The sequence below is a fragment of the Rhineura floridana genome, chromosome 3 (genome assembly GCF_030035675.1).
Source record: "Rhineura floridana isolate rRhiFlo1 chromosome 3, rRhiFlo1.hap2, whole genome shotgun sequence".
NCBI lineage: Eukaryota > Metazoa > Chordata > Lepidosauria > Squamata > Rhineuridae > Rhineura > Rhineura floridana.
In genome coordinates this window covers 45,228,863-45,251,736 of record NC_084482.1, presented here as the reverse complement: position 1 = coordinate 45,251,736, position 22,874 = coordinate 45,228,863, and the positions used below count along the sequence as shown (strand labels likewise).

At 44.5% G+C, this 22,874-nt stretch overlaps 1 protein-coding gene across 5 annotated transcripts in view; it reads right to left on the bottom strand.

The window, feature by feature from the left end:
• LOC133379760 (ABC-type organic anion transporter ABCA8-like) overlaps window positions 1-22,874 on the bottom strand; it is a 140,721-nt gene that overhangs the window by 32,826 nt on the left and 85,021 nt on the right. For all 5 annotated transcript variants that reach the window (XR_009761255.1, XM_061615631.1, XM_061615630.1 and 2 more), the window contains 2 exons: window positions 21,411-21,587; window positions 12,187-12,300 (listed from right to left, as the gene is read on the bottom strand). Coding sequence is in view for 4 of the 5 variants with exons in the window: in XM_061615631.1 (XP_061471615.1) it covers window positions 12,187-12,300; window positions 21,411-21,587 (291 nt within the window). In the remaining variant the exon portion in view is untranslated. The remainder of the gene's footprint in view (window positions 1-12,186; window positions 12,301-21,410; window positions 21,588-22,874) is intronic.

Genomic DNA, 22,874 nt, shown 5'->3' with positions numbered 1-22,874 from the left:
ACAGCTGAGGCTGTTTCTGGACCAGGATAGCCTGACCACTGTTGTCCATGCACTGGTAACCTCCAGGCTGGATTACTGTAAAGCACTCTATGTGGGGCTATTCTTGAGGTTGGTCCAGAATCTGCAGCTGGTGCAAAATGCAGTAGCAAGACCAGAGCTTGGAAAAGTTACTTTTTTGAACTACAACTCCCATCAGTCATGGCCAGCATGGCCACTGGATTGGGCTGATGGGAGTTGTAGTTCAAAAAAGTAACTTTTCCAAGCTCTGAGCGAGACTGCTCACTGGGACAGGGTATTACCAACATGTCACCCCCACTGCTGAATTAATTGTACTGGCTACCTATTAGCTACCGGGTTGATTTCAAGGTTCTGGTTTTGGTGTACAAAGCCCTATACAGCTTAGGACCAGGATACCTGAAATACCATCTTATCCCTTATATACCCAGTCGATCACTGTGCTCTGCAGATGAGGGCCTCCTGCAGATACCATCTTATCAGAAGATCTGTTCTGCACAACATAGGAGACAGACCTTTAGTGTAGTGGCACCTACCCTTTGGAATTCCTTCCCCTTAAATATTAGACAGGCACCATCTCTGTTATCTTTTTGGTGCTTACTGAAGACCTTCCTCTTTCAACAAACCTTTTAAGTAGAGACCTTATCCCAGTCTGCGTCTGTGCTGGAATTGCTTTTTAACATGATTTTAAAGGTTTTTTAAAAATGTTTTAAAGATGTTTTGTTTTAATATATTTTAAAGTCTGTTTTTCTAATTTTAAAGCATTTTTAGTGCTTTTGTTTACTGCCCTGGGCTCCTACTGGGAGGAAGGACAGGATATAAATCTAATAAACAAACAAACAAATAAATAAACAATAGCAAATAAGCAAATCCTTGATCAATGTCCCTAGATATATGGTTCACCTCTGCCAATCTGGCCTTTCACCATATGCCATAAGCAGCAAACTGGCCACAATGCCCTTCCATCCAAAGGCTTTCAGATTTTTAGATCTCTGTGCTGATTTTTGAAGTCTGCAGGGCACTCAAAGTTTTGTTCAGAGAGGTGCCACCAGACATGAGTAAGAGGCTTCTGGTATTGGCAGTGGATTTGGGCCAGCTACTCAAGGCTCTACTGGCTGTGTGCACCTCTGTTACAGAGATGGCCTTCTTTTGGGCAGCATTACTTTTGGTATTCTTTGGGGCAGTAAGAATTGGAGCCACAGACAGCTTGGCCATGTGATTCAGGAGATAAAAAAACTAACCAACAGGGTAAGGGGCAGGTTCTTCCATTGAAGGCAGCAGGCCCAGGGCAGCTATGCCCCCCCACCAGTCTTTACTGATTTATGTCCCCGTAGCAAAGTCCTGTTATTCTACAGTCACAAGAGTGGCTGTATACTATAGCCACCATGTATTTTTCACATTCCACAATGTTAAATTGAAAATACCCCATGCCATTCTGATCCTTCCCATAAGTTCATTTCAAAACAAAACCTTGCAAAACTAACAGTCCTGAACTCAGAAATGCTTGCTTAACAACCCTCTAAATTCTCATGGTGATACACAAAACAGTCAGAGAGAATAGAGAGTTCAAAGTCTAAAAAGAGAGAAAAAACCCCACTCACCCCTTTTGGACTTTTTTTCTGTCAGAGTTCTCATGATCTGTTGAAATTCCTTAAAAATTAGCCAGGTTCACAGAGTACCTGTAATCCTATTACAGACCTTGCCCCATACTCTGACCTTTATCTTCTTCAGTTTAAAAGTTAAAAATAATGCCTGGCTGATTTTTATAATTTAATAAATTTTGCATTGAACTGAATGATAGTGTTGGGCATGCTCAGTAAGAATCAGCTGTCAGTGTTCTGAAAGCCAGACTCACAGCTGCTTGGCTTGGCTAATCAGGGGGCCACACCCACACCAGAATTTGATTCACTTGAGACAGTCATGCCTTCTCCCAAAGAATCTTGGGAAGTGCAGTTTGTGAAGGGTGCTGAGAGGAGACCTATTCCACTGACAGACCTCCAGTGGCCAGACTGGTTTGACAGTCGGCCACTCTGATTGAAGGTCTGTGAGGGGGACAGGGCATCTCCTAGCAACTCTCAGCATCATTCATTAACTACACTTCCCAGGATTCTTTGAGAAAAGCTATGACTGTCCAAAGTGAAATAAAGGCCTGGTGTGGATGTGGCCAGGGACTGTTGTAGATGAGTGAGCTCTAAAGTTTTCACAAAGAATAGAAAAGGGTTAATAAAGTGCGGAGCTGTTTCAAGGGCACAAGACAGCTGGCCCTGAACAGAAATGTTTATAAGAGTGAGCAGAGAAAACATGAGTTGTGGGGGATGAGCTGTGGAGTGGAGCTGCGTTGGAGAAAGTGTCTTGTATTGCAACTGAGCTAAAGAAAAGTAAAAGCTTCTTAGAAGAGCCTGGTGTACGCGTAATTACTCTGGGTAACTGGTTTATTGCCTGGCATCAAATCTTCCTGGGTTATCGCTTCCTGCGCCTGTCACAAATCACAACAGTGGTAGCAGAGGATGGTTTCGATCCATCGATCACCACAGGCCTAACGCAGGACTGGCCCAGGACCAGCAGAATAACACAGTGGAAAGGAGCCAGTGGCAAGGAGAAAGAAGCTGAAGGAGACCAGCAGCGAGCAGCAGTGAGAAAGGAAGCTTGGCTGGTAAGCAGACAGCAACGAGAGGCTGTAAATCATGGCAGTGCCACTTTCTGCAGGAATGCCTCTGGAAAGGCTAACAGAGACTAATTACATGAGCTGGAGATTACGGATGGAGGCATTTCTCACAAAAGAAGATGTTTGGGAAGTTGTAGTTAATGACCCCCCCACCATGCCGCCTCCGGAGCAATGGATAAGAAGAGAGGAGAAAGCGAAAGCATTTCTTATTCTGGGAGTGGATGACTCACAATTGATTTATTTGCAAGACAAACCAACAGCGAAACTGATATGGACTACTCTGGGAGATATTCATGTGAGGAAAACAGCAAGTAGCCGAATTCATCTGGCGAGGAAATTATATCAGATGAAGCTAACAGAGGGCACATCTATGTCGGAACATTTACTAGCTGTCAAGAAGTTATTTGCCGAATTAAGGGAAAGGAATGTGGAACATTCACCACTACAGCAAGTATACATATTGTTATCAACTTTAGACGTTTCCTGGGACCCTGTTGTAAGTTCACTTGAAGCAATGAGAGACGAAAATTTAACTTTGGACTATGGGAAAGACGTCAGGAGAGAGCAGGAAGAGAGCATGTGGAAAAAGGCAACAGAAAGGACAATAAAACATTTTTCAAAGAAGCAGGTTCCAGAGCGTATGGTGTGAAAGCCTGCTACATATGTGGATCTTTTTCGCATTTGCAAAGAGACTGTGGATTGAGAAGAAGAAAAGCACAAGGAAGACAACAGTCATGGGTGCAGCTGGTGAGTGTGGGCAAAAGCTGCAATAGCAATGGCAATAGCTGTAATAATTGGGTGGTTGATTCTGGGGCGACACATAGCCTGGTTTCAGATCAATCCATGTTTCAAACTATGGTTCCCACCACAGAGAGTGTACTTTTGGCAGACGGCACACAGAGAACTGTGTTGGGGAGAGGGACTGTCAAATTATGTGAATTGCAAACAATCATGACAGATGTCTTATATGTAAAAGGGCTGGAGAACAATCTACTATCTGTAACTAAACTTAATTCAATGGGTTTTGATGTGTTGTTCAAACATGGGGTATGTGAAATAAGAAAGGAAGACAAAATATGTGTTAAAGGAAAATTAAAGGGTTCACTGTTTTCTGTAGATTTGGGAACAACAAAGAAAGCAGCAATGGTGACAAATGTAAAACCTCATGACAATTGCATACACTTGTGGCACAGAAAGTTAGGGCACGCTAACTTTGATACCGTAAGAAATATGCAAAACCACAGTGCTGATATGACATTAAAGGAGTGTAATAAACATGTAGACTGTGACACATGTAAGCAAACAAAAGCCACCTTAGCGCCCATAAACAAGGAGGCTAAAAGTGAAACCAATGAGCCATATCAAACTATTCATGTAGATCTGGCAGGGCCATTTCAGAAGTCACAGGGAGGAGCCAGATTTTATCTGGTAATTGTAGATGATTTTACCAGATTCAGTACTGTTTACTTGTTAAAATCAAAAGATGAAGCAGAAATGAAATTGAAGCAATTTGTGCGCAAGATAGAGGTGCAACATGGCACACACATAAGGAGAATTTGCTCAGACCAAGGTGGGGAATTCACTAGCAAACTTTTGAACAATATCTCATGCAGAAGGGCATAAAACATGAGTTAACTGCAGAGGTTGCTGAACGGAAAAATGTGTTGTTACAGGAGGCCACGAGAGCCATGCTACAGGACTCAGATTTACCTAATGCTTTCTGGGGGGAATGTGTGCTATATGCGTGTTACATACAGAACAGGGTGCTGCATAGAACCATTAACATGACACCATATGAAAAGCTACATAACAAGAAGCCCAGGTTACAACAGATAATCAGGTTTGGAGCAGAATGCTGGGTGCACATACCACAGAACAAGAGAAGGGGCAAATTGGCACCTAGAGCAGAAAAGGGATATTTGCTGGGATTTCAAAATGCTTACTATAGGGTATGGTTACCCAAACAGAGAAGAGTAGTTTTAAGCAGAAGTGTGAAAGCTCAAGAACAGAATTGGGATGGAGTAAAATATATAGAATTAGAAAACACACAGAAAAAAAGAGATAGAGCAAGATATAAAAGAAGAGGAAGAAGAACAGGCTATTATGGAAGCAGAGCAAAGCAGCAAACAAGAAACAAAGTCACAAATAACACTGAGGAGGTCAGAAAGGTCGAACTTAGGGAAACCTCCAGATCGCTTTCAGATAAACACAATAAAAGCTTGTAACACAAACAACGGACAATGGCCAACAGACGAAAATAAAAAGTGTACTGATCATATGTCTGAAGAAGAAAGAAAATGGGCAACATTGTATGTAGAATGTGTACAAACAAAATGCTCATAAATGTAACAAAATGTATTAACTGTAAAACTGTAAAACGTGTACAAAGCAAAGTAAACAATGGAGAATTCTTTGTGAAAAGGTGGGGGCTGTTGTACATGAGTGAGCTCTAAAGTTTTCACAAAGAATAGAAAAGGGTTAATAAAGTGCGGAGCTGTTTCAAGGGCACAAGACAGCTGGCCCTGAACAGAAATGTTTATAAAAGTGAGCAGAGAAAACATGAGTTGTGGGGGATGAGCTGTGGAGCGGAGCTGTGTTGGAGAAAGTGTCTTGTATTGCAACTGAGCTAAAGAAAAGTAAAAGCTTCTTACAAGAGCCTGGTGTACGCGTAATTATTCTGGGTAACTGGTTTATTGCCTGGCATCGAAACTTCCTGGGTTATCGCTTCCTGCGCCTGTCACAAATCACAACAGGGACGGCTTTGGTTTAAATTTGGGTGGGAGGCTACATGTGCTTGCTGTAGAATAAAAGGTGGGGGAAATGCTGAAAAGCAATGACACTGTTCATAATGTTTTCCTTTTGGAAGACATTATGAGCTTCCCCTCTGCCCAGTGCCCACCCACCCAACCTCTCTTCCCCCTCCTCCTACCCTCCCTGCCCCTCCCTCAGGTCAGTGTTGGATTATGACCTGGGAGACCAGGGATCAAACCCCCACACAACCATGAAGCTTCCTGAGTCACCTTGGGCCAGTCACTGCCTCTCAGCCTCAGAGGAGGGCAATGGTAAACCACCTCTGAATACCATTTTCCATGAAAACCCTATTCATAGGGTTGCCATAAGTCAGGATCGACTTGAAGGCAGTCCATTTCCATTTTCAAACATGATTGCACAGAAATAAATCCCACTGAACTCAAAAAGTATACAAATGATCACACCCACCCTCCCTTCTCCTCCCTCTTGCCCCTCCCCTCCCTTTTCCTTTGCCCCTCCCCTCCCCCTTCCTTTGCCCCCCTCCAATTTATTTATTTATTGTATTTCTATACTGCCCCATAGCCGAAGCTCTCTGGGAGGTTTACAGTACCTAAAAACACAAAAAATACATATACAAATTTAAAACACATCTTTTAAAAACAATTTAAAACACAATTTAAACATTTAAAACAATTAAAAAAACATGCTAAAATTCCTGGGAGAAAAGGAAAGTCCTGACCTGGCGCCAAAAAGGTAACAGTGATGGCGCCAGGTGCACCTCGTCAGAAAGATCATTCAATAATTTGGGGGCCACCACTGAGAAGGCCCTCTCCCATGTTGCCACCCTCTGAGATTTCCTCGGAGTAGGCACCCGGAGGAGGGCCTTAGATGTTGAGCATAGTGTACGGGTGGGTTCGTATTGGGAGAGGCGTTCCATCAGGTATTGTGGTCCCAAACCATGTAAGGCTTTATAGGTCAAAACCAGCACCTTGAATTGAGCTCGGAAACATACAGGCAGCCAATGCAAGCGGGCCAGAATCGGTTTTATATGTTCGGACCGTCTGGTCCCTGTTACCAATCTGGCCACTGCATTTTGCACAAGCTGCAGTTTCCGAACAGTCTTCAAAGGCAGCCTCACGTAGAGTGCATTGTAGTAATCTAACTTGGAGGTTACCAGAGCATGGACAACTGAAGCCAGGTTATCCCTGTCCAGATAGGGGCGCAGTTGGGCCACCAACCCAAGTTGGTAGAAGGCACTCCGTGCCACTGAGGCTACCTGAGCCGCAAGTGACAGAGATGGTTTTAAGAGAACCCCCAAGCTATGAACCTGCTCCTTCAGGGGAGTGCAACCCCATCCAGGACAGGTTGGACAAACACCATCTGGTCAGAAGAACCACCCACCAGCAGCATCTCAGTCTTGTCTGGATTGAGCCTCAGTTTATTGGCCCTCATCCAGTCCATTGTCGCAGCCAGGCACTGGTTCAGCACATTGACAGCCTCACCTGAAGAAGATGAAAAGGAGAAGTAGAGATGCGTGTCATCAGCGTACTGATGGCAACACACTCCAAAGCTCCGGATGACAAAATCCAATGGTTCACAGGACTCTGGCACAATCCTTGCTTCAGTTGGTCAAAAGCTTTTTGACACCTTTCATCCCATCTCACGCACTCAGCACACTTTTTCTGCTTTAACTCATGCAGTGGGGTTGCTATTTCTCCAAACCTCTTTATAAACTTTCTATAAAATCCAGCCATACCTAGAAATGCTCTTACTTGTTTCTTTTTTATGGGAACAGGCCAAGATTGGATAGCCTCTACTTTATCCCATATGGGAGTTATCTTTCCACTCCCCACCTTATGCCCTAGGTAAGTTACTTTGTGTAACCCAAACTGGCATTTTTTTTACTTTGATAGTTATATCAGCCTTTAAGTGCCTCCGACACCACTGTTAAATGTTGAACATGTTCAGGCGCTATGTACGCCACAGCAAAATCTGACATGCCTCTTAATAGTATTAATTAATCTTTGGAAGGAACTTGGTGAGTTCCTAAGCCCCATAGGTAGTGTTGTAAATTCATACAACCCATCAGATGTGTTAAAAGCAGTTTTAGCCCTGGATTGCTCTTCCAACTCCATCTGCCAAAACCCTTTGCATAGATCTATTGTGGAGATGATTGTTGCTGCCCCCAACAGTTCTAACATGGTGTCTACCCTAGGCATGGGGTACGCATCCGGAACTGTGATTTTATTTATAGCTCTATAATCAATATAAAATCTGATTGTCCCATCTTTCTTTGGTACCAGCACTATACTAGTATACTAGAAGATCAGGGATTAATTGATTCCCGAATCATACCCAGCTCTAGCATGTCTCTTACTTCCTTTCTGATTTCACCCAACACTCTTCCATTCACTCTATAAGGGGTAGATCTAATTGGGGAATGATTTCCAGTGTCAATAATATGTTTTGCTACACTCTTCTACCAGGTCTATTGCTGAAAAGTTTCCTATATTTGTGCAAAACACTCATAATTTCTTCCTGGACTTTTCCATCTACCTCCTCCGACCATTTCAATTGATCTAACCCACCTTCTGCCTTGCTTCCTTGTACTAAGTCTGGTAAATCAGGACCACTTCCTTCAGGGAACAAGGTAACTTGCAAAACCTTTGCATCCCTGGTGTGATAAGGTTTTAACATATTCACATGTACTACCTGTCAGCTCTTCACTGAGACAGCAGTGTCGGTGGGGGGGCAGGCAGGGCTGGAGATTCCTTGGTAATTGCCAGGCTGTAAGTCCTCAGCCGGCAGCTTGGTTATAAATCTGCCAGGCTAGCAAGGAGGAAGCAAGATAAGGGCAGAGGCCGTTCAAAGCTTACGTGCCAAGCCAGAAATCCAGAAGAGACGTCAGTGAAGGTCCGGGTCTAGTTTGCCGAGAGATCAGTCCAAGTCAAGGTTCAGGGGATAGGAAGACACACAGTGGTCACGCCTGACATTGTAGTCAGCAACAAGCTGAACCCAAGGTTTGACTTTTAAGGAGCAGGTTTGTCAGCAGGTGTGAGCCATCAGCATTTTGGCCTTAAGTGGACAGGCCTGCCCCTCTTTTGCCTGACCTTCTGTTGTCTACGTTCTGCAGGTGAGGGGGGAGTATCCTGTTCACTGTCTGTGCCTGGCTGAAGGGCTTCAGTTGTGTCTGGGGTGCTCTGCAGCTGAGGGGGAGAAGGAGCTGGGTTCTCAGGAGCAGAGCTTGGAAAAGTTACTTTTTTAAACTACAACTCCCATCAGCCCAATCCAGTGGCCATGCTGGCTGGGGCTGATGGGAGTTGTAGTATAAAAAAGTAACTTTTCCAAGCTCTGCTCAGGAGTTTCCTCCATTTCTCCTTCTGTGTCTGCTGCTTCTGTGTCTGCTGCTGTTACTTCCGAGTCATCCTCGTTTGATGAGTCCTCTGACGGGGCCATGACACTACCTTATGTTTTTTAAATTTGTCTGCTGTTATTACATATGTCAATGTGTCATGTTTCTCTCTAATAATGTATGGTCCCTCCCAACTGGCTTGTAGTTTATCGTGTTTTCTGGGGATGAATGCCATGACCATATATCCCATTTTTTGGCATATAACACATGAGGAATAGTACTGTTTGACATCCTTGGAAATATTTGGCCAACAATAATGAGCAGTCAGCCTTTTCTTTGTCTTTTTTATTCCAAGATGCCCTGAACAAGGAATATCATGTGCCATGTCTAGCAATCTGGGTCTGAATTTGCTAGGCACAATCAATTGTTTAACTGGTTCACAGCAGTTCTCTCTCTCTTTAGGTAACCACAGTCTATACAGTACACCATTCTCCCACACAGTTTGATCCCTCAGGGTCTCTGTAAATGGGATTATTTGTATAAGGGATTGTTCCTTTATTGGATTCAAACTGCTATCCTTGTCCAACTCATCCCTGAACTGTTGTGTTTCTGCAGTAGAAAACATTCTTAACAAAGTTTCATTCACTCCAGGCACACTAGGGGTTGCTATGGCGACCTCAGGCTCGGTTACAGGTTCCACTCTGTTCTGTTCAGTGTCAGATAAAATGGCTTCTGCTGCTTTACCGAGTTGTTGTCTGGTCACCACATAGATTTTTCCTTGGGATCCCATAACATCTCTGCCCAAAATTACAGGTTCATGTTGCTGGGCATTGATACCCACTTTATAAGTCTCCTCCTTTCCTCTCCAGTTCAATTTCACTAGGGCCATGGGAATGCTTTCTGGCTCACCTCTCACACTTTGGATTACCAACTTTTCCTGAGGTAAAATTTCTTCAGATCTTATCAAATCTGGCCTCAGTAAGGTCTGAGCAGCACCAGTGTCTAGCAAAGCCCAATATTTGCCCCTTGCACACATACTTCTTCTCTCAAGCTTGAGTCAAAATCTTGAACATTTGACCAGCTTATTTGACAGAATTCTATTTTCTTTGTTTCCCCCTCTCTCAGTTCGCCTTTCACTGCTCTTCCTTGAACAGGATTACTGACAGGCTTTGTAGCTTCACATTGGAAACGGAGATGTCCTGGTTTACCACATTTGTAGCAGAGTTTCTCCTCCCTTTTAGGATACACAGACCCAAACTGAAGTGTCCTGTGCCCTTCTGATTTTATTTGAGGGTTTACTCTCTGTGGTACCACATCTCTTCTGCCATTATTATTTGGTTTTGATTTAAATTCTCTTGGTGTTTTCCCCATCCAACCAGATGGGTTTGAGGTAAAATGATCTGCCAGTTCTGCTGCCTCCTGCCACAGACTTAGGGGAACGATCTTTGACCAGCAATCTAATTTCTGATGGCAATTGATGATATAATTGGTCTAATATCATGAGGCTTTTCACCTCTTCCACAGACTGAACTTTAGCACTTGTCAGCCATTTTCCAAATATGTCCATCAGTTTTGCTCCCAACTCCACGAAAGACGTCCCTGTCTGTATCTGGCAGTTTCTGAACAGTTTTCTAACATAATCAGGCCCCAGTCTAAATCTTTTGAACACTGCTTCTTTAAATTCAGCATATGTCACTGGCCCATCTGAGGGGAAATATTGATACACCTCAGCCAATTCCCCTTTAATTAAATTTGATAAATACTGCATGTATTTATCTTCAGGTAGCCCCCACATCTGAGCTGCCTTTTCAAATGTTGTGAGGTAAATTTGTGGATCTTGCCCAGGCTCATACACAGCAAAGTCTTTTGGAGTGACTTTTATTTTTGCTTCATCTCTCTCTTTTCTTGTTTCATCAGAATGAAACTTCTCTTTTTCTAATTTTAACCTTTCCACTTGTATCTCAGTCTCCATTCTCAATCTCTCAATTTCCAACACACGTTGCTTTTCCTTCTCTCCAATCTCCATCCTCAGTTTCACCATCTCAATCTCTCTATCTTTATCTTTTTCCTCACGTTCCTATGTTAACTTCTCTCTTAAATACTCTATTTAGGATATATATATAGGATTACTTGAGCACCCTTCTGGGGTCTCCTCTCTCACAGGTTCTTTGGTTTGGATTGACGTATAAGTTATTAATGCCACCCTCAATTCATCCACCCCTTTTGCCTCATGTGGTAAATGAAAAGCTATACATTTTTCCACCAGCTCCTCTCTTTTCATTTTCATGAACTCAGCCATATTTCTTAGAGCTCAGACACTTTTACCACACACTCACAAGTAATCTTTATTTGTTATTTCTTTCAGTCACACCACTTTTTAGGGACTCTCTTTTGTTCGTATCCGGACTCTCCTTTTGTTTGTATCCCACCGCTACAGCCACCACATGTGAGGAAGCCACCTCAGACCTCCACCTGTCAGGTCCCTCCAGTCAGGATCCTGGTTTTTATTTGTTCTGTCACCGTCTGTAGCACAGATCTGGCAAGATCCCACTGCTAGGCAGCACCACCAGCCACTCCCTGTAAACAATACTGCTTGGGACTTTGCCTCAGTCTCCTTCTGGCTTACTGTTACTTTGTGTCTGGGTGCACTTGCAGGCCACAATCCCCCTGCATCTTTGTGCCTATAAAGCATACAGCCCTGGGTTGCTCTGTATACCTGATGATGTTACACTATCTCTTCACCACTGCCACCATTGATACTGTTTCCCAACCTTGGTATATATGCCCTGCCCTGTGATATCGTCACAGTCACCTAGATGGTTTGGCAAGTGCAGCATGTGTTGGGATGTCATGCTTTAAGCTGGTGGAGACAGAAGCACTGCCTCACATCCTCCTCCTGCAACTGAGTAAAAATGACCTGATCAATAAACCTGTACTACAGCTAGCATGCATGGTTGTAACATGGTTGCTTTGCAAAAGAAAACATGCAAAAGGGGTCCAAATAGCATGGGTGTAGATGATCCCATGAAGGGTGTGGCAAGACACATACTGCCTGATGTAACACTAATTGAGACACTGCCAGGAACCTGCACTGGCTAGAAGGAAGTACAATACAATAACCAAGTATAGTACGAGCAGCCACTCATCTTCCAGGTGGATGGCAATCACCTGTTACCCACAAGATGCAACCTATACCTTTGTCCACTGGCTTAGCAGGCATTACTGAATCTATAGGGGATAGGAAGGGAATTAAGTGAAGGTGGTTTGTTCCCATGCAGAAGAAAAGTTGGGGGGGGGAACATTTCATTTTTTAATGAAAAATGATAAATAATTACAGGAATGCGACAGAATAGATTATTTATATAAAGAAATAAACAGATCAGTGGTCTGGCCATAAACTTACCAAAATGAAGATGAACGACCAAAAACTGCTAGTATGCCATTTTTTGCGAAATATGAAGGCAAATACATATAGGAATAAGACAACTGATGCACCATAGCCAAACAGAAATGACACCTGTTAGAAAAGACAATGTGAACAGTGAGGTAATGTTCAGACCAGAGATATACCTCATTTGCTTTAAGTGCCAAATACATGTAATGTTTAACACTTAACAATTGTATTCCTGTCAGTGTTGTTCAAGTACTATAACTAGCCTGGCTCCAGCGGGTGGCCAGGTTGGGCATGGGCCGAGGGCCCCTGTGGTTCAGAAGAGCCCCCCCCATAAATCTATAGGCTAGGGCTGTGAGGATGGAGCTCCCACTCAGTGATCCATGCCAGTGTTGGGTCATGGGGCATGATTTGCATCCTGATGTAAGGGACTGATGCTGCATCTTTGTTGATAGTAGGTATGTGCACACAGCGAACTAGCAAGCTGATGTGGTGATACAGGAGGTGGGGTAGCTATGCTTTTTTAAGCCCACACCAGCTGCACTGGGGAGTGTTGGGGCATCAGAACCCTGTGTCAAAGGCCTCCTGAAGTCTGGTGCACAAGGTCCCCCTCATGCCTGGTGCCAGTCCCAACTATAACATCAGAAATATTTGCATTATTTATTGTTAATACCTATGTCTGGAAAAAAGGGCTACCTGGGAACTAATTCACATGACCAAACTGTGAAAACAAGCAGGGTGGGTATCTGGACTGAGGTAAGCACATAATGAAGCAGTTAGGTGAGTGCTTCACCAGACATGCTGGAAGTAGCTACATATGTTACATCTCTGTAAGACCAGAGAAAACATATACATGGGTGACAACAGGATTTTCTAGGCCCAATCTGCTGTATGTGGATTGGGCCCTCTAACCCACTTGTGAAAAAGGATAGAGATTTGAATAAAATTTGAATATGTTTGTGTCATATGCAAAATTGTGTCCTCTTTTGCAGGTGGAGTGGAAGGCACAAAAATAAATCAGTGAACATGCATGTAATAAAATGTCTGACAGAAAGAATGTGAACAGGTGAAACCAGGGTTGGCACCAAGCATGACTGGACCCTTGGCACCTGCCAGCCCTGGGCCTGTGGCACTGTAGCCCAATACACACACACCCATACAGGTGGGATGGGACTCCCAGGTACCCCCCCATACAGACAGCGTGGGTTTCAATACACATGCACGCACGCACACCCCACCTATCTCTTGCGTCATGTGAACGAACCCTGAATAAGTATTATGAATTGTCCAATTGCCATAAAATTAAAGTTAACAGCCAAGGTTTTTTGGGGTGTGTGTGTTGTCTATCTATTTAGTTATTTATTCTAAACCACAGCCACAGCAACAACCATCAAGATAATGCACACTCAGTCAGCTCTCATTGTAATGAATATTAATATAATTACTATTATTAGCCCTAGGGGACTACCAGAAAATTGCGGGGGGGAGAGAGAATCACAGCCAATAAGAGAACCTAGCCCTTGCTAAGTGGAAATGTGAACGCCTTGCACCCAACCAAGTTGGCTGACCACCATGAATTGAAGTCCCAATGGTGGGAAATGCATGTGCCAGGAAGAAATTGGTGTACTACTGACCAGCCACTGATGCTACCTGGTCACAACTGCTGCTTGGTCGCAATAGGCTGCCAACCATGTGATGCGCCTTTCATTATCATACAGGCAGGAGTGCATGCCTGATCTTCACTTCCCAGCAGCAATCACAAAAAAGAGGAAGAGGGGGGGTAGATCATACTGGTCTGTCTCTCCCCCTCCTATTGGGCACTTCTCACTTGGACTTCCAACCCACTGCCCTGGAAGAGAAATACTTGCAAGTCTTTTCCAGGCAGAGAAGGTGCGGCAAATCTGTCCCTGCTTAAGGCAGCAACTACATTACTGTTTTCTGCATTTTAATGTCTGCATTTAAACTGTTAATTTACGATTCTGTTGTTGGCTGCCTTGAGCATTTTATCAGGAAAAAGGGGGTAGAAATGCTTTAAATAAATGAATGCATGTTTTCCAGTATACATTATTTAATAACAGAGGGGAGCAGTTAAGTTATTCCGACACCAAGTGAAAACAACAAAGAGTTTTGTAGCACTTTGAAGTCTAACAAAGTGATTACAACATAAGCTTTTATGGACAGAGTTCGTGTCATCAGATACATGAAGGATTATTCTCAGTTGGCAGGAAACATATACATTTGGATGTAGACGGAAAAAACCTAAACTACGAGGTCAAATAGCAATGAAATTGAAAAAGTACAGTCTGCAATTCCATTAAGTAACCATTCAAAACAGTAATTAATGACAACATGATCATCCCATCATTGCTGAAGTACCTTGAGAGAATTTTGTTCATAAAGGCAGCCTATAAATATATTTAAAATTTAAAAAATCATTAAATTAAATTAACACTTATGTTGGAACAGGAAACTTATCTTCATTCATGCTCAGACAGAGAGAAATGATGCCTCACTCGCTGCGCAGCTGACGAGCAGGGCATGGTTGCAGATGGGGGCGAAGCTGCAGCCTCCATCTTTGTTAGGGGCAATGGCGCGTCACACCTATTGGGTGCATGCGATGTGCAGTGTGGAGGGGCGGGGCTTTTGGGCTTATTTAAGTCCAGCCGCCCCTCCTACCTTCCTCTTTGCCAGTGTGACATTGAAGGACGACAAGGGCCGAAGCAGAGCAAGGAGAAGAGCGGCAGCGGCCATTCTGGCTCGGCCGCATGGTCGGCGCCATTTCGGAGGCGCTTGTTTGCAGCGGCACAGGCCGCGTTTATGGGCCAGTTAGGCCACGTTTGTGGCCGATTAGGCGTCAGTTATTTTCCTCGGTGGGGGTAGTTTGAGGAGGCAGGCAGTCAGGAGCCTGGAGGAGTGGCGGAGGCTGGAGCAGGTCTTTTATTAAGGGCTTGCTGGGCCGAATGCTGTGGAAACCCCCTCCCCCTTGGCTGGGGGAGGTAGGCACTCAGTGTCCTCCAGCAGCGCCGCCTTAGGGCTATTGCTAGCCAGTTAAACAAGATCACACACACATTTAATATTGTATAAGAGCAGCGATATAATATAAAGTAATTGGAATAAATCAGTAATTAAAATAAATTAGAGCAAAAGAGCTGCAGGGTTTTGAATAAAAGGATCAGACCTTGCAGACAGTGACTTACTACAGTTAGTAGCTTACAATACTGGTATTTGTGCTGGTGTTTCTGCGGTTGGTGGCTTATAATAATAATAATTATTATTATAATTGGTCTCATAATTCTTATTATAGGCCAGGGAGGATTTAAGTAGTCATGCCAACCAAGCAAGGAAAAGAGGTGTGTGTGAAAGGTCCCCTCATAAAATGCAGGCCTTTGGGCAATTTTAAACCACCACCACCCCATACGCATGGGATAGGTTTTGATAGTGGTTGAGGTGTTTGGACTGCGATCTGGGAGATTGGGGTTCAAATCTCCCCAACAGCCATGGGCTGCAGGCTCAGAACTAATTATGGGAGAGGAGGCTGCACAAGCCTTTCGAGTCTCAACAGGCCCTATTTACCCCCCTTTGGTTGCCAAGGCTGGGTGTGAGTTCAGCCTAGGTAGGGGGCGCAAGACAGTGAAGGATGTGGGTGAGGCCTTGGCAGCCTCTCTTGGCTGTTGTGAAGGGTTCTTTGGTTAGGTTTGCGGCCTTTGCTTGACTCGGGCCTATATTAGGTTCAAGGTACTTTATTCTATTAATTTTATTACATCATGGTTGCTTGGGGGGGTGGAGCTCTTTGGTTAGGCTTTTGACTTCCTGCTAGGCCCAGGAATATAGTAGGTTGAGGTAGTTAATTCTATTATTATATTACATGTGGCCTTTGAGGGGCCAGGTGAGCCTTTTGGGCCTTTCATATTTGGATACTAATGGTGTGCACAGATGACAGGGTTTGCTGGGAAATGTCTAAATCACAACCACTACTTAGGTGACAGTGATCCTTTTCCAAGTGTCAGTTACACATTCCTTGTTAACTCTGAGACAGAAGTTGCATTTATTGGAATTTGGTCTCATATCAAAAACAAAGCATATGGCATTTGTTATATTTACAGAAGGACATGCAAACTTCTGCAGGGAATTGCAGGTCTCGCAGATGATAGTGTGGCTGGATGGGTGGATAGCAATAAAGAGGAAAGACAGATCACTTATCAGGATCTTATCCTCATTTCCAAGATCTTGGACTTTACTGAAACAAGGGCTGCCTTGATGCAAGCTTAGACTCTGTTTTTGACACAGAGGCTGCATTTTAAGATCCAGGCAGACTCTTCACCCTTTCCTGATGACTTTACAACAATAACAAAACCTTTCTTTGTTGGGATTTTTGATAACAATTACCTGAAGTCTCTGCTTTAAGGGAACTGGGTTAGCTGCAATGAACTAATAGTTGGTAAAGTGTACTTACTCATAAATGATTTCCTTCCCTTTTGCAGAAGGATATATGCAACAGTGAGATAGGAGGAAAGAGCCCTTCAAAGGGGTAAGAAGAAGCCCCCAGCATAAGCTGCTCAAGGACATGTGTCCCTCCCCGGTTAGACTCAAGGCACTACGAACTTTGCTTGCTGGCTACCCGGTTTAAGGGAAGGTTTGTCTGTGTTATGGTGTTTTCCTTTTGGTTTCCTAGTCCCATACTCCAACTCCTGACTGGCCTTCATGGCCTCCAACTCCAGGCTGGCCTTCATGGCCTACAATCTTTGATCTGTTTTCATTATGGCAGTAATTTGCCAGGGACAGAGTGTAAAGATGCAAATTACACCTGATTCACCACCAGTCTTATTGAAGGGGTTCGGCTGTAAGTGGTTCATACCTGATAGTCTAGGTACCATGCGCTGCACTTCATGTAACATGGTGCGCGCATGTGGCAGAGGTGCCTTATGCATTTATGCGGCAGAACATTGCCTATGGACTGCTATATTTCTTACATGGAGTGCTTCAGATTCTTCTGGGAGGGGGCAATCAGGAGACATGTGGGCCCAGAAGTAGTGGGGCACTATCCGTGTGATTGGCTGTTCAGGGGTATGGCAGATTTTGGGATGCATGTTAGCACCTGAGGTCACAGCTTATAGTATGGCTATGTACCTAGGGATTCCCTTGACAGCTGGGAGTAGGGAGGATCTGCCCCAGTCGGAGATGGCCATAAGCCTATCCATTGCCCTAGTGTGATCACCAGCTATCGGAATGCTGAAAGGGCTGTAGGGGCTGTGCAAAGATGGCCTATTCTTGTGAACTGCGCACTGGACTTCCCGTAGATTCCATTGCCCCCAGCATGCTCGCCAGCTACCACAGAGCAGGTAGGGCGATTCAGGAATTCTGGGCCGGCAAGGGCTATGTGCCAGAATGGCCTTTTCCGTTGTGTCACTTGCTGAAATTCCCGGTGGATGGCAGGAGTAGGGGCCTGTTAGTCCAAGCACTTCAAGGTAAGCTGGCGGAACTTTCCTTCATAGCTAGGCTGGTGGTTTTTTCCCTATCCCCGTCGCCCTTTCTCACTGGACATTTTATTGGGTATGGTGAGCTAGTGGGAATACAGTATGCTCCTCCGGCTATGAAGCCAGACTTTCCAGGCAGTAGCCCTTATGCTGGGCTTTTTTGGAGCTTTTAGGATAGGTAAGGTGATGGCTGGATCCAAGTGAGACCTGTCTCGACGTGCCCTCCAGCTATCAGGGAAACTGTAACAAATGGTGGCAGCGGTGAAGTTGCCTAGCAGGGGGATCTGTTGAGATCTGTGCTAGAGCGGGGAGAGAAAAAAATAAAATAAAGGACAGTCCGGACTGGTGGAGTCCCTGGTGGTGCCTAGTGACAGGCAGTAGCCACGCGCAGGTAGGAACCTGACAGGGAGAGCCAGGGAAGGGCGTCACAAGGACCCCCTCACAAAATACCAATTTTGGGTGCTCACAAAGCGGGCTTTTACAGCTGCTTCTACGGCAGCAGGTCTTGGGTTTTCCCAGGCAAAGGTGCAGGCTGTTGGACGCTGGTCCTCAGGTTTATAAGGGCTATATTCACCCCTTTTAGAGGGCCTGGGAATTCGGAAGCCTAACAAGTTATAATTATTTTGACAGGCTGCTGGATGGGGACGGAGCAGACGTGCATCCTAATAGGCAGCCACAGCATGGTCTTCTAGGCAGCCAGGAGGGCTGCAATACAGCCCTTATAATACAGCATGGGCTCACAGTTGGGCTGCAATACAGTGGCTTGGCCGGAGAGGAATGCGTTTGGATAGGCTCCTACCCACTTTGTTCCAGCATAATTCAGTACAGACGGTTTCACAAGTGGTGGTCCTTCCCCCGGGTGGGAATGACCTCAGTTGCTTGAGGCAAGACCCACAGATCGCTGGCAGGTGACGACATGCAGTTTGAGAGGCTACGGCAGCCTCTGTTATTTAAGGGCAAGACCCTCAGTTGGCAGGGATGGGACAACATGCAGCTTGAGAGGCTACAACGGCCTCGGTTACGTAAGGGCAAGGCCCTCAGTTGGCTGGCATGTGTGACATGCAGCGGAGAGGCTGCGATGGCCTCAGTTACTTAAGAGCAAGAACCTCAGTTGGCAAGCATGTGTGACATGCAGCGGAGAAGCTGTGATGGCCTCAGTTACTTAAGAGCAAGAACCTCAGTTGGCAAGCATGTGTGACATGCAGCGGAGAGGCTGCGATGGCCTCAGTTACTTAAAGCCAAGTCCCTCAGTTGGCAAGCATGTGTGACATGCAGCAGAGAGGCTGCAATGTTACTTAAAGCCAAGTCCCTCAGTTGGCAGGCATGTGTGACATGCAGCGGAGAGGCTGCGATGGCCTCAGTTACTTAAAGCCAAGTCCCTCAGTTGGCAAGCATGTGTGACATGCAGCGGAGAGGCTGCTACGGCCTCAGTTACTTAAAGCCAAGTCCCTCAGTTGGCAGGCATGTGTGACATGCAGCGGAGAGGCTACGATGGCCTCAGTTACTTAAGGGCATGCTCCCACGCAGGGTTTGGTGAACGAAGGCTAACCTGCAGATTCGGTTGGCTCTTCTTGGGCATGGGGGGTTAGCCATTCCGCATCCCCACATTCAGCATTAGAAGGGTGAATGATACAGGGCTGATGGCGTTTGTGAAGCGTCCTTCCCTGGCTCTCCCTGTCAGGTTCCTACCTGCTCGTGGTTACTGCCTGTCTCTAGGCACCACCAGGGACTCCACCAGTCCGGACCGCTCTCTCTTATGATTTCTCTCCCCGCTCTAGCACAGATCTCAACAGATCCCCCTGCTAGGCAACCACCAGTAACGTCCCAATACTAGTATTCCCAGAGACTCTGAATACTGGTATTGTTATTCTCTTCACCGCTGCCACCATTTGTTACAGTTCCCCTTCAGCCTTGGTCATTACCTTACCCTCCCTTCTGGTCTGTGAAACCCCAGCCAAGGATCAGGCCTTTGGTAAACCAAATTAAGTATTTATTACAGATAACAAAGCTAACAAGATTAACAAGATTTCTTCTTAAGGCACATAAGCATATGGTTTTACTCAATACTAATCCGAACTCCACCTCCCTCCTGGTAACTCTCTAAACCCCACCAAGCAATCCACTCTTTCTCTTCTCCCCCCTGATTCCACAGTTCACCACCTCACATTCACCCAGATTTACCTGTCATCCTTTCATTTATACTGTCAGCCATTTTAAACATTCAGCCAATCATCAAGCATTCTATTGCCCATTCACTCCCCCTCCTCTTTCACTACTTACCATGTATACTCTAAACAACCAGCACTTAGCATATATACACTAATATATAGGAACATCACAGCGTTCACCTGTCAGATGCAGGTAACAACATGTTTGGGAGACCTGCAGATGTGTCTGCGAGAGGTGCTTCTTGGCAGTGGGGTAAAGGGGGACTAAATAGAGATTTGTCCCCCTTTTGTGGCGGGAAGGTGTGGGAAGGGAAATAGGTAAGGACAGCTAGGTGGCCCCCTTAGGCACCTTTGGAGGTGATTGGTGGTTCTGGAGGCCTGTCTGTCAGGGCTTTACAGCTCGAGGGCAGGATATGGGCTGCTTCTGGGGCCAACTTATCCTCATCTACCCAGGGGTTATACGGCCTCGGGTGGGGATGACGTGGGAAGGCCCCCCTACTCACCTACAAGGTGTGACCAGGGTAAAGGGTAAGCAGATGGGCTTGCCCTTGCCCCAGCAGGGGCTGGTCGCCCGAGAGCTGTGTGGCAAGCTACTTGCTTATAGACAGTTCCCGCACCTAGGTTTCCCTCTGCAGGTCACTTTAAATTGGGTTTTGTTTGCTGTAATTTAATAAAGTGGCCCTTGTTCAACCCAAGCTGATGTCTCTGTGTCTTATTTCGCCCCTTGACTGCAATCAAATCCCTCAGTCTAAGTTCTAATTCGAGAGACAGTGTGGTGTAATGGTTAAGTTGTTGGACTACGACCTGGGAGACCAGGGTACGAATCCCCACACAGCCACGAAGCGCACTGGGTGACCTTGGGCCAGTCACTGCCTCTCAGCCTCATGAGTCAGAATCGACTTGAAGGCATTACATTTACATTTTAAAGTTCTAATTCAGTAGTTTCACACTGTGGTCTCCCTTTGAAACTCATTTGTTGGAGAATGGCCACTTTCAGGACAGCAATGAAGTTTCCTGGGAAACTAAAACGTTCTCCAACTAGTTTCTGAATGATGGCATTTGTTATATCAGAACTGTGTCCAATCATTCTTTCACAAAGAATCTGACCTGTTTGTCCAATGGAGAATGGAAAAGGGATTGCTAGCAGGTGTTAGCATATATAGATGAGCAGGCAGACAAGGCTTCAACCTTATAGTTCCTGTTATGAGATTCTGTAATGGTGTTGCCTGAGTAGATATGAGTACAGAGTTGGCATCTGGTTTTATTATAGTATGCTCTTTTTGTGTGTCTCTGTTGTGTAGCCTATTGATGATAGTGAGCGCCATTTTAGATTAAGAAGCTGTCTGTAAGCAAGGGCAAGCCTACAATCCAACACCTGTGAAGAAAAGGTTTACTAACAGTACAATCCTATGCATGTTTATTCAGAAGTGAGACTCACTGTTCATTGGAGTTGACTCTCTTATAAATATATTGAGGATTCCAGCTCAAGTTTATTATGCATTGGAAATGGCTTGACATTTGTAATTGATGTCTATAAATTTTAAAGATTATTTCAAGACTGCTCTTAAAAAGAAATGTAAATAATCATGCTTACCAAACTGAAAATTATGATGGTGTGACCATGAGGTCCCACAATGGACAACAGTCTAAACCATGGCCAAAGCAGAAAAACAAGCAGAATCCAATGCAGAGGAATGTCCACCAGAGCTAATCCGCACCAATATGCAGAAGGAAAGAGTCCTGAGACCCGCAGCTGAGAGCGAGTTTTTATCTAGCAAAGAAAATCACAAGAGATATTCATACCTTTCAGTATGTGACAGTACAGGTGATAGTACTAAATGGGTGAAGATACACAATGCTAATATTATCCATCAATTATTAACAATAATTTCCAATATTTTTTCTTCCCTTACTCTAATCACAGTCTCTTCATTTTTGGCCCCAGTAAAAACAATCAATTGTCCAATTTCTTTCTCCATATGAATCTTGTTCCATCTTTAATACTACACATCTCATGTCTCTTCATTTTTTAGATTAAAACTGCGTAAAGATTATCAGTAATGAGTTCTGGTGTAGGAGATCTAATGTTCATATGGGTCTTAACTAGGGATGTTGGAGAATTCCAGTGAAAGTGAAAAAGGGAGTGGAAATTGCTAATGTTTGCTTATTTTTCCTATGTCTGGAAAAGAAATCAGTCCAGTGAATACCACTGGTATTCGCTGTTGTTGCTGTTTTCAGTCCACAAAAGATATGTAATTGATTAATTTCCCCTACCATTTGCATTGTGTTTAGTTTGCATTGAAGTGAATGAAGTGGAATAACGTAAAGGCAATGTAATTTATTGTTTATGTAATTAATTACATAAGTGATGAAATTTTGCTACTGTGGACAGCAAGATGAATAATGTAGGTTTGGGCAGAAGAGAAACTGCAGTGGAACGGAAGTAGTGCTGCATGCAGCAAATACAGGGTGGAACAGAAAACAAATGTCTTCTTTCATCCCTTCATACCCCCTAAATCCATTCATACCATAGGTGTAGCATCTGTCCATAGTGAATCCTAATAGGGGTCACTACTGTTCTCTTTCCCTTCCTACTCAGCCATGTACAAATAGCATGATGGGCCACTGTGCAACAGCAACAGAATGTGGGGCATGTAAGGACCAATTGGTATCAGGTGCAGCAAACAAGGCAGGACTCTGGAGAGACCAGGGGAGGGAGGACTGCACTTCTGTCCAGCTTGAGGGTGAAGTCTTTTTCTTCAAAGATAGAAAAGTGGAAAAGACAGTAGCCAATAGACAGCCAGTTGGAAATAATTCTAAAAAATGAATGGCAGCAGCAGGAAAAACAGTAGGGGTAACTGTCATAAGATAGGTCCTATAATACAGAGATTGTTTTGTTTGGATAGTTGAGTAATCAAATATTCCATCCATTCCCCAAAGATTCAAATATTTCCAAATACATCATGCATTGCAAATCGTAATAAGACAACATGGAACAATAAGAAGATGACTGAAGACAGATGTTATACTGTATAACTCAAAAGAAAGAGGCAGAGTA